Genomic DNA, 12,621 nt, shown 5'->3' with positions numbered 1-12,621 from the left:
GGATAGTGTGAAATGGAGCTTGGAAATGAAGAGCAAGATTTCAGTTTGAGGCAGAGGCTTCTGATTGGAGTAAATGGGCACTCAGTTGGAGAAAGGAAGGAAGCTAAATTCCAGTTGGTTAGTCGGCTTTGAGATGACTGTGGGATACCCATGCAGAGATAACCAAAGACAGTTCTGTATAACATGAGAATGCGGTACCAATTTTAAATGTGGAAGCCCAGAGCATACAAATAGTCACTGAATCCTGAAAGGAGGAGGGGGTTCATGGGATTTGAGGTGGCTGGGTAGATGGTTCCTGCCTCCCTCTCTCCAGGGCACATTCACCAAGAAACTCTCCAGTCCCAAGTTTCAAAAGTGCCAAGGTTGAGGAAACCTGGAGCAGAGTGGAGAGTTAGGATCGAGAAGAGGCCTGAGGGCACAGTCCTGGAGAGCAGCAGGCATTTAGGAGGAAAGAGAAGTAAGCGCAGGGGGACCAAAAGGGAGTCACTCCAGAGGACAATGGCTCATCTAGAGGACAATGGCTTTAGTGCTAAAGCTAGAGTCACAGCCTTTTTGGAGGGCAGGAGAGGAAGAACATTGGACCGTTTCCCGCGGCCCTCCACTGCTGTCTGTGTTACACAGTCTATAGAACACAGGGACAGACAGTAGGCCTGCTAGGCTTACAGACAGCGTGGGAGACAGCTTCCCCCAGGCTGAGGGCGAACTTTAGCTCTACCCTGCGCCTCCCAATACCTGTCTTAACCTTTTCCTTCTTTTCATGTTTTCTTTCAGTGTTGGGATGAACCCAGGGCCTCACCCATGCTCGGTAAGTGCTCTACCTCTGAACTGTATTCCTCGCCCTCTCTTTCTTAAAGACTAGGCAATCAGAGAATATCAGGGAAGCCCATGAAACTTTGAGGTAAGGCCCTGAGGGGCCTGCATAGTTAAATATGCAACAAATTTAAATTGGCTGCCTAAGAGTGAGCCTTCTCCAAGTGTGCCATCTCCTAACAGCTACAGGAAAATGGTGGGAAGTTTTGTTCGTTCTCTCTTTTGCTCCCATTAGAAAGTTAATCTGCCGGGCGGTGGTGGCACACGCCTTTAATCCCAGCACTCGGGAGGCAGAGGCAGGCGGATCTCTGTGAGTTCGAGGCCAGCCTGGGCTACCAAGTGAGTTCCAGGAAAGGCGCAAAGCTACACAGAGAAACCCTGTCTCGAAAAACCAAAAAAAAAAAAAGAAAAAAAAAGAAAGAAAGAAAGAAAGAAAGAAAAAGAAAAGAAAAGAAAAAGAAAAAGAAAAAAGAAAGTTAATCTTCTAAATTCCTGGAGCAGGCATAAACCAAATGCCTGGTAAAACTTGAGCCAGAACTAAGCCCAGTGGCCACAAAACAACATCAGTAGCAACAACAAACCCCACACAACCGGGGGCGGGTTGGGGGAGGCTTATATAAATTGTCCCTTGGTGCTGGTTTCCAACACCTGCTTCGCTGGGCTTTCTAGGCTCCACACTCCGCTCACTACTTGGCACCTCTCTCGCCCCCTACCGGAACGAAAGAGCAAATGTTTCTAAATTAAAGGGCGAAGCGGGGTCATGTTGCTCTAACTCTGTACTTAGGGAAACTTTAAGGCAGACTGAGCAAAGAGTGTTGTGTTCTGTCTCTTCAAACTCTTCCCTGCACCGCCTTGTATCGGATGTCCCAAATGACTGAATGCAAGGTGTTCCTTTTGTTGATCTGAAGAAAAAAGGACTAGCCACCCTAAAAAGGGAGGGACTTCTTCGGGGGAATGCAAGATTGCAGCCCTTGACTGCCCAGCGGCAGAGATGATGTCACCGCTTCTGCCCGAGAGGCTGGGGGTGGAGCAGCGGAGCCGGGAGCCGACTCTGCGCTTGCAGCTGCCAAGGCTGCTGAGCCCACGTCAGGGGGACGAGTCTGGATAAATAGGGTCCCGCAATGGCCGTGTCCGGCTGCGCTCTGAGCTGCGGAGTCCGAGACTGGAGCTTCCTGCGCGGGTCGGTGCTCTGGAGGCTGAGTGCTGGCGCTGCTGGTGCTCCGAGCGCCCAGGGGCAATCTGCGCCCGGACCCCAGAACTCCCCATCAGTGCGGACCGGCAGGAAAGTTCACCCGCTGCTCCTAGGTGAAGAGATAGCGAGAGAAGGGAGGCTGGAAGAGAAGGGTCCTTTCTGCCAGCAACAGCGGGGTAGGACAGTGCCATGCTCCTCTCCATCCTGGTGGCTTTGTGCTTGTGGCTGCGCCTGGCGCTGGGCGTGCGCGGCGCGCCTTGCGAGGCTGTGCGCATCCCCATGTGCCGGCACATGCCCTGGAACATCACCCGGATGCCCAACCACCTGCACCACAGCACGCAGGAGAACGCCATCCTGGCCATCGAGCAGTACGAGGAGCTGGTGGATGTGAACTGCAGCTCTGTGTTGCGCTTCTTCCTCTGCGCCATGTACGCACCCATCTGTACCCTCGAGTTCTTGCACGACCCCATCAAGCCCTGCAAGTCTGTGTGCCAGCGCGCACGCGACGACTGCGAGCCTCTCATGAAGATGTACAACCACAGCTGGCCGGAGAGTCTGGCCTGCGACGAGCTGCCCGTCTATGACCGTGGAGTATGCATCTCTCCCGAGGCCATAGTCACTGACCTTCCAGAAGGTAAGGCAAGAGGAGGTAGGTATCCCGGGAGGCCAAGAGAGTCCAGGGGCTGACACAATCTCGTGAGAACCAGGTGGCCTCACGTAGAGCTGACCAGCTCCTGTCTCATCACAGTTCACTGAGCCTTGAGGAAGGTGAAAGACAGGGAAGATTCTTCACAGGGATTTCTCAAGGGAGGGAGGGAATAAAGTTGCTTGGGGGCAAACCATTTAAGTGGTTTTTATTTAAGGTAGATAGCAGAAACAATAGCCCTGGCAAACATATATTACTGTGGGTGTGGGTCGATATTAATTAAGCCTGCATCCTTCACCTTACCTAATGCTTGAATCAGCCCCACCATGTGGTGGTTAATAGGCTCTCATTTAGTGCTGATTGGAAGTTCTTTCTCAAAGAGCAATAGTAATTCTCACTCCCCTCCAAGAGTAAAGTTTGTGAATGTAGTTGCCCTGAATGTTGGATCAATTCCACTCTGTTTCTCTGCTGTGGTCACTGAGCCCAGCACTGTGTGGTATGTTGGCTAATCTGATCACTGTGTTACTTCCTGCTCTTCTCTTTCCTGCTATTTTACTGGTTTTGTTGGAAGGAGCACTCTGAATTCACTTCTTGAAATGAAACCTGAGAACAGTGTTGCATTATTTTACCGAGGCTTCTCCTAAGTCAGATCATCTGCTATTTAAAGAGACCGGGTCCAGGGTGTGATTCAAAGGGGCTGGTGTGATTTATGAGTCTTGCTTTAAACTCCTCTCTTTCTAAGAATATTAGAAAAAATGTAAATTAGACAATTGTTTAAATCTCATAAATGCCTTGAAGTTATGCTTCGTTTTGGTAATGCAGCTTCGCAGGGCAGTTAGAGGTGGCAATGTGGAAATAGTCTGGTTGTTCTGATCGGAGAACTGTTAACTTATTAACTTGGAGCAACAGTATCAAGATGGCTGGGGTGGGGGTGGGGGGATGAGATTGATCTAGATTGGTGTCAAGGGTGTCCTTTCACATCACATTCTGTTTGAGTAAGCAAATTCTTGGCTCGCAGGCTTCTTTCTGGGGCGTTGTGAGAAAAGTAGGTGACAATTGCAGGCTATTTCTGCAGTGGTAATATTGTGTTGGATGTTTATGTTGGCTTGTAACCTCTGATGATTCCTTATTCAATCTGGATGAGGGACACAGTCGTTGACTACACCCCCGTGGCCCTGTTTGTGTTCCAGATGTGAAGTGGATAGACATCACACCAGATATGATGATGCAGGAAAGGCCCTTTGATGCTGACTGTAAACGCCTGAGCCCTGGTGAGTTCCGTCCTCAGGCGCCCCTTGCTTTGTGCCAAAGTGATGTCTCTTCCCCACCTCCCATGTATTTTGTGTCTCTTTTAGATCGGTGCAAGTGCAAAAAGGTGAAGCCAACTTTGGCCACGTACCTGAGCAAAAACTACAGCTACGGTAAGTCTTCCGACAATGGCATTTGCTTTGGGGACTTGGCACAACAAGGTAGGGAAATCACATCAGCCTGGATGTACCAGTCAAGGAAAGGGGATGATGGATTTTGTTACTCTTGTTGTTAATTATATGGTTTCTGGAACTCTCAACAACACTATAAAGCTTCTTGCTTTTCTGGATAAATCAAAGAAAAAATAAAATAAATCACACAGGTAGAAATGGACTCAGTGAAAACTGCGTGCACGAAGCGGCAGGGGCCACTGTTCTCTGGCTCAATTGTCTCTCTGCAGGAAGGGTGAGGGTTCAGATCAGGACTGGATTATCTGAAGACCAGAGGATGAAGACCTGACCATGTGTCTTTTTTCTCATCAACAGCTACAGATGCACATGTTAACCCTCCTCTCTTTTACTTGAACAAATCAATTAGTACTTCCTCCAAAGGAAAAACAAATAAAAAAAAAGTCATGGTATTTTAAAAGTTTTAAGTATTTTTAATTCGACTGTCATCATTTGGAATTAAATTTAATTGTGTTCTTTTAAAATATGTACTTGAGATCTGAGGCAATTCAATTGCTTGCACCAGCACATACATGTATCCACCCATACGTCACACACACACACACACACACACACACACACACACACACACACACACCACACAGAGAATTTCATTTTCTCCCGAGTAGCTTTTGTTTCTTCTTGAAACGTGTTCCATGCAGATGTTGTCTTAATCTTGTCTGCTTTGTTCCTTGTCTGCCAAGATCGAGCCCATGGGTCTAACCAGAGGCTATCTAATCCTACCATGGAGTGCCACCTCTGGAGTGCCATGATTTGGAAACACCTTTGCGATTAACTATTCAGTTGATACATGTTTGACTCTTCCTCAAGCCAGATTCCTAGGGTGGAATCCAAAACAGACCTGTGTTGGGCTGATCAGCAACTCCACTAGAAGTACTAAATAGCCAGAATCCAAAGAATCTGGAACTTAAAACTTGGTCAGAGGTGGTGACCTGAACATCCTCCTATAATAGCAATCTCATCTCCACTTACCCTGGGCCTTCACTGTCGGTTTGTGAAATTAATGAACTGAGAACAGCAGCTTTCAGAGATTTCTTGCAGTTGGAAAATATTAGTGTTAGGTCTCAGGCTGTCTAAATATTCAGAAATGAGTTCAACTTGGACTGTAGGAGGATTTTTGGTGGTTAGATAAATGCCAGCATTCTGTGGGACCTGGCAGTTATGACTAATGATTTTTTTCTGTAAAAAGAAATTAAGTTGGGTGGCTGAAGGAATACAAGCTTTACCTTGACTTCCAAATCTGATCCTATGACCATCCTCCATCTCATAAGAGGGAAAGTAGGAACAGATAAAAATGTTTACGTGAAAGTTTGGTGGCCTGCCAATCCAGGCTAACGCTGGCCTTCTAATTCTCTTTTCATTTTGCGATGTGAATCATGAATTCTCGGACAATGATGACAAAATAGGATGCTTTGCATTTAGCAGTGTGGGCTTTCAGAATGCACCGGGGCTGCTTGGACATGACCATAATTACAGGACTAACACTGTAAGAGAGGCTCTGGATCTGACCTTAAAACACTGTCCCTAGTTTCCCCACAAAGGCTTCGATAACAACAGTTACTTGGGTTTTCAATTGCAGTTATCCATGCCAAAATCAAAGCCATCCAGAGGAGTGGCTGCAATGAAGTAACAACCGTGGTGGATGTGAAGGAGATCTTCAAGTCTTCCTCGCCCATACCTCGAACACAAGTCCCCCTCATCACGAATTCCTCCTGCCAGTGTCCACATATCCTGCCCCATCAAGATGTCCTCATCATGTGTTATGAGTGGCGTTCAAGGTAGGTTCCAGGGAGCAGAGGAATTGCATGTGATGCGTAAATATCATCAGCAGTCATGGTTTTACAGAACAAAGCAATACTAGTTGTCATTTAAAACATATTGTAGTATATGTCTCTTCTGGGATGCTGTATTTCCTAAATAGTTTATTCATTATCTGAATTCTAAATTTCTAGTTAATAGAATGAGGAAAATTTATAAAAATATTTAAATAGGATCTTTAAAAACTTATTTCAGAATCCATTAGGTGATTTAAAATACATCAACAAGTAAATTATTTTGAGTAAGAGCAGTTATTGTCAAGTCATTGTATCAGTCTCATCATGAAGAGGTCTGAATTTTAAGGTACCGTGAAGTAGCTTAGAGGCTAACTAGTAGCCATCTTAGACTAAAGTTCTATGTGTTTTCCTAATCTATGCTTTGAAGTACCTTTCATAGAACATTGCACACCACAAACACACACAGAAACTTTAAAACGGTTTCTGAAACTGAGAATATATAATGTCAAATTAAGTCATTACAAAGCAAAGCATAATTGAATAAACACACACATACCTCTAGTGGGGATAGCTCATCTACTCACTTCTTTCTCTAGTCATTTTTTCATACATCAGTATATTTCCTAGAATATAGAATTGAACTTCTCAGCTCATTTCCTGGGACAGACCCCCAAACTTGCAGTAATGTTATCTAAGAAAAAAATCACACAATTTTATATAACATCCTTCTTTTTCATTCTCTGGCATTCATGCTTATAAGCTACTTTTGATAAAGCCCAAGACTCCATTCCTCTAAACTTAAAAAGCAAATGCATCTTTTGAAAATGTCATCATTTCAATGCCTGGTTTTGTATTCCTTCAGTTTTTGATTCCCCTCCCATAGCGCTGCATGTTCTCAGCTTTTGAACCATCCTTCTACTTACAACTGATTCTCTCAAGAAGTGGTCATGCTTATAGATTCATTGATTCATTGTGTTTATATGTGCTGTAGCAAAGCAGGGTTCATTTGGGGACATACTAGGTTATTAGTCTTCCAGTTCTTTCTGGGCAGATGAGTGGATTATAGACTCATCCAGTGCAATTATTTTTTGGATGACTGGGATTTATGTAAAGAAGATTTTGAAAGTAATTAGAGATCTATATTATGAAGAAACACAAAACTGGCGTACAGCTACTACTGTGTAGTTAAGAACAGACACACAGATAAAACAAAGGAAATGCTTTCCCTTTATTTATCTCCAGTGCTGAAGATTGTTCTTAGGGCCTTGAGCGCTCATTGAGCCAAGCTTTTTATGGCATAGTTAAGTCTTCAGCCCTCAGTTTACTTTTTATTTTAAGACAGTGTCATACAGGCAGACCTTGAACTCCTTCCGTAGCCCAAGCAGACCTCAGACTTGGAACCTTCCTGCATCAGTCTCTGTTCCAAATAGCAGGAAATATAGGCATGTGAGAAACAGACCCAGATAATGGAAATATTTTTGAAAATAATTAAAATAAATAAAAGAATATTTTATGATGGAAATGTAATAAAACAATAGCATATGAATGTATTGGTTACAAATATACTTGTTTAGAAAAATAGCCTGTTTTTTTCCACTGTATTAAGACACAAATTTAGAATGGATTAAGTTAGTGAACATTTTAAAACCATGGTCAAAAAGGACAAAATTAGATGATTAGAAACATGACACCTGAAATGCAAAGTGCTTTATAAGCACAAAACCAATGCAAGAAATTGCAAAGGAAAATGTCGGTGAACATTTTGACTGGATGATGTCATGTGCACAACAGTCACAAAAGCCAATAGAAAATGGCAAGCCTCTGTAATGGATATGATGAACATGGAGATATTACTCTCTAAAATCACCATTTAAAGTGTTATGAGCATAATGCATAAATGTATGCATAAATCCACATAGGAAATTTCCACAAGCGCAAACAGTAAATAAACATTAAAACTTACCTTTGTATTTCCCAAGCTCAAATAAACAGGTTTTACTTTTATTTAGTATTTTAATGTTAGTGAACTAGATGAAAATGAGGCTATTTGTAAAATGATTGGTACTCTATTAAAAACCCCTTTTTAAAGATTTATTTATTTTTACTTTATGTGTGTGGCTGTTTGCCACCTGTATGTCTATGTATCATATGTGTGGCATTCCCATGGAGCACAGAAGAGGGCATTATATCCATTGGAACCGGAGTTAAGAGCTGGTTGTTCTCCTCTGTGTTGTGCTGGGAACCAAACTCAGATCCTCTGCAAGAGCAGCCGGGTCTCTTAACCATTGCACCAGTTCTCAAAACATAAAAACAGAAAGCCCCTTTTGGCCCAGAACCCGTCGAAAGGAAACAATAACCCAGTGCACACTATTCTGTTCAAGGATATTCAACACAATAAGAGTAATGAGAGTAGAGTATGGCTAGGTGGATATCCACAGTTGTACTATATAAAGTTCATAGTTTATTTTGTGTCTTCTAATCATCCCAGGAAACAACCATAACAATGACAAGAAATGTAAAGTATGGTTTATATATGCAGTGTGATCAGAAAAACATATAGGAAGAAGAAAAATCCATAAATTACTAATAGTAGATATATAGGTTATGGGGATAAGAGTTATTTGAAAACAAGTATGATCTTCTGTATTGGTAAATGTTTTACTTTTATAATCAAAATTTAATTATCAAGAAATTTACTTTTTTTTCTAGGATGATGCTTCTTGAAAATTGTTTAGTTGAAAAATGGAGAGATCAACTTAGTAGAAGGTCCATAGTAAGTATAATTAGCAAGATGGTGGGCATGGGTAGAAATGACTGTAAGAAAATTCTACAAATTGGGTATTTTCCCATAACGTCTTCTCCCCCAAGCTCTCACAAAGAGCCAGTAATGGCAAGAACATCTGTTTTTTGAATCTGCAGTTGAGAATCACATCTAATTTACTTGGAATTATTATCAGAAACTGTTATCCAACTTTACAGTTGATGCAATTGTACTCAAATTTAAGGCACTAATTATTTCTGGGTTAAATTGGGCATTGTTCTTGCTTTATTGTATTACGGTTTAGTTAATACAGCAAATGGCATAAAAATTCAATATTCATATAAAAATTAACATATATCTGTAGATATGCAAATACTTCTAAAACACATACCACAACTAACCATACTATACTGCATTTAAAATAATGTAAGCTCTGTCTCTAAATAACCATAAGCAAAAGTAATTCATTTGTGGTCAAATGCATAGTCTTAATGGTAATATCACTCCCATATTGATAATTATGTTAGAGTTAGAATATTCTCCCCACCCCAGATGAATATCATCTGCAATTAAAAATGCTAACTGGTTTGGAATTTTTAAAGCACCCTTGCTCCTCAAAATAAATTCAGTCATTGAGGAGAATTTATATTTTAGTTTCAAAACAGAAATCATTCCTGTCCAGTTTTTCAGTTTGGATGAATAAGAATTAACATAGGGAGAAAACAGCTAAACACTGAGCATGCCTGTAAAACAGAACCAAATGCCACTGTGTTAGACCTGTGCTAAAGCTCCCATCAGAGACTCCCAAGCTACTCGGCAAGTGTTCACTGTAATGAGATACAATATTCTAGCAAAATTGCATTGCTGGTTCCCAAGACAAAAATATAACTGAAAAAATCAGTGGAGAAAGGAATTCAACCTCTGACCTCCCACACATATGTGCACATACACACCAAAATAAAAAATACATACATACATACCACAACTTTGCTCTCAGGGAAGCTTGGTTATCCATAAGATAACTCATTCCCCAGTGGTCTGGGCACTTTAGTGAGTTACAGCAGTTCCCCTTTGAAGCATGATCCTAATTAGTCTTATCAATAAAACCCAAGAGGCAAATATCAGGGTAATAACCTGAAAGATCAGAGAAGCAGAGTATCGGCCACTAGAGACTTCTTATCTCTATGAATCCTCAAACAGAAAAGGGGATCTGTCTCCTGTCCCCACTCACCTTATAATCTTGTCTCCACCTCCCTAAACTGGGATTAAAGGCCTGCACCACCACTGCCTGACTCTGGTTCTCTCTTAGAAAGTTTCAATCTAGTGTAGCCCAGAGTGGCCTTGAATGTCTGATCTCCCTGCTTCCTTCTCCCAAGTGCTGGGATTAACGGTGTGCGCTACCACTGCCTGGTGGCTAGTTCCACCCTCTGATCTCCAGGCAAACTTTATTTGTCAGAACACAAACAAAATATCATACAACACCATTTATCTGCCTCTCTGTACCTCATGTTTTGGGTTTTGTTTGTTTTTTCCTGCAGTTAATCACAGTTCAAAAATACAAAACAATACAGTAAGACATTTTGAGGGAGACCACATTTATTATAGTAAATGGATACAATAATTTTATTCTTGATATCATTATCTTTTGCTGTGCCTAACATGCTAGTTAAACTTTACCATAGGTACAGATATACAACAAAAGCCACAGCATCTAGACAGCACAGTGCTGTGCAAGGTCAGCATTATGCACGTGGTGTCTTGGAAGATCCATCGAAGAAGGGGAACTACTAGTTTTGATTTCCTTTGGATGTAGGCAATTACTTCAATGTAGTGGATCACTGGCTTTGCAGGGAGACTACATAGTTTGCTGCTTTTAGTGATGGCAACGCTATGTTAGAATGCTTTGCTGTGTAGAGATACTGTATTCTGAGGCTGGCCATCAGAAGCACACAGGTGAGGGCTTGAGCTCTAGGAACAGCTAGAGGACTTTGAATTCTGGCAAGAACTTTTAGTGGCCCTATGGACCTCTGCAAATAACCTCTGTGTACTTGTTTACTGGTTGTGACAATGGTGCCCAGAAGATCTGTGTGAGCTCCAAAGGAATGAGTTGAATATTTAGACTTCTTTGCATACGGAGCGCTTTGCAGTCACTGGATGCATAAGTGCCCAGCATAAGAATCTAGAATCACTGCCGTGATATCACAGTGGAACTGCCCTAATGCGAAACCCCCTGGGTCAGCTCTCCTATTGGTTGAACAGCATAAAAGGGTGACGTGTATTTGATGGTTACGTTTACAAATTGCCTCCCAGCAGTGGGAAGAGAGGCTCCGTGAACAGCAGAGAACAGTTCAGGACAAGAAGCGAACAGCCAGCCGCACCAGCCGCAGTAACCCCCCAAGCCAAAGGGAAAGCCACCCGTCCCCAAAACTGCCAGCCCTAAGAAGAACATCAAAGCTAGAAGTGCCCCCAAGAAACCAAACCTGAAGAAAAGTACAAACTAATTACTTTCCACGATGGAGCCACACTTACAGGATAAGGCCACACTTACAGGATAAGGCCACACTTGCAGGATAAGGCGGTAGGTACTGCCTGGGACAGCCTACGGAAGGCCACACACCACTTGCCTTAAGGGCTCACTGCAGTTCTCTTCATAGACACATCTTGCAGCACTTTTTTTTTTTTTTTATGATCGCTTCAGTTTTTTTCTTTAAGCCACACAGCCCTGTTGGTGGTTGGTCCTCTGGTGTGGACGGCACAAGAGGGAAAGCCGCTGTACAGGTTTTTGTGTTCAGAGGGGCCTGTATGACTGTCCTATGATGGGAAACGTGCTTCTGTTTTGAGGGTTTGACCTAATATGTACATTGTAAGGTCCACATAGTATGTCAAACAAAACAGTCTTTTGACAAAAAAAAAAAAAAATTGATATCCCTTGACTTCTGTTAGGAAATTAGTGATCTATTAAACGTGATTGAAAATCACACTTTCGACAAAGGCAGGAGAATGATGCTTAAAAGATCTTTATGTGTTGTCTGCAGAAAGATTTTTCTGATGAATGGGGTTTTGAGAAATTTTAGAGATACGGGAAATAGTCATGTGTGTTTGTCAGACTTCCAACGCTGTCTTTAGCTAGACACTTTGAAAACTCAGCTAACGATGACCAATAAAGAGGAGAGGCCAACTGGCAATGCCTGTGTTCTCGTCATCTGGTTGCCACGCCGTGCTGAAGATGCTCGGATCAAAACGCTTTCCCCCAGTGTCCTGGGTGCTGCACCACAAACAGTAATGCTTCTTCCCCCCTTTATAACTCAGGCACCAAGAAGGGCTGGGCACTCATCTCACGCCCCTGACATCTTAGTACTTCCTATCACAAATAGGGCAGGATATTCTCTGTGCATTTGCTGGTCCTCACAGCCCTGTCTGTGGAGCTGTGGTGGCTGGGATGCCCAACCTGGTTCATAGTGTGCTACGCCATAGGCACCCCACTCACTGCTTTCTTGGTACTGGGAGCAGAGGCCACTTAGCTACCCACTGCACATGGAATTAGCAGAACAGTATGAAAGCTGAAGACTTAGATTTACCGTTGTCTCTGCTTGTCAGAGGAAAGGTAAATCACATATCACACTCATAGTCATTGAGACCTAGACACTGAGACGAGCATAGTGGGGCAAGAGGAGAAGCAGGTTCTAACCAGAAGTATTGAGTAGACATCGATTGCCTCCTGAAGGCTTAGCTTTGCTCGCAGTGTGAGCCTAAGCTGAAGAAACACAAGAGCATCAATGAAATACAAAGTATGTGATCCTGCTGTTGACCCATTAACTCTTAAGGAAATCCTGATAGGTATTTCATATAGCATCTAAACTCTAAGATCTCTGGACAAGTCCTTAAGCACAGTTGATAGCCTATGCAGCCTATTCACACAGAGGATTGATTGATAGAGGACA

The 12,621-nt window shown here is 42.8% G+C and overlaps 1 protein-coding gene across 1 annotated transcript; it reads left to right on the top strand.

Annotated features, from left to right (window-relative positions):
- Nucleotides 1–1,283: 1,283 nt before the first annotated feature.
- On the top strand, nucleotides 1,284–11,865 carry Sfrp4 (secreted frizzled related protein 4). The gene is given in 7 exon segments (XM_028855856.2): nucleotides 1,284–2,636; nucleotides 3,839–3,919; nucleotides 4,004–4,069; nucleotides 5,724–5,922; nucleotides 8,629–8,692; nucleotides 10,991–11,075; nucleotides 11,078–11,865. Coding segments are annotated over 7 exon segments (1,044 nt in total). The 5' UTR covers nucleotides 1,284–2,191; the 3' UTR covers nucleotides 11,182–11,865.
- The last annotated feature ends 756 nt before the right edge of the window (nucleotides 11,866–12,621 follow it).

Source organism: Peromyscus leucopus, chromosome 5, assembly GCF_004664715.2.
Source record: "Peromyscus leucopus breed LL Stock chromosome 5, UCI_PerLeu_2.1, whole genome shotgun sequence".
In the NCBI taxonomy this organism is placed as follows: domain Eukaryota; kingdom Metazoa; phylum Chordata; class Mammalia; order Rodentia; family Cricetidae; genus Peromyscus; species Peromyscus leucopus.
Note: the sequence above shows the minus strand (reverse complement) of the source record. Positions and strands in the feature narration are given on the sequence as shown.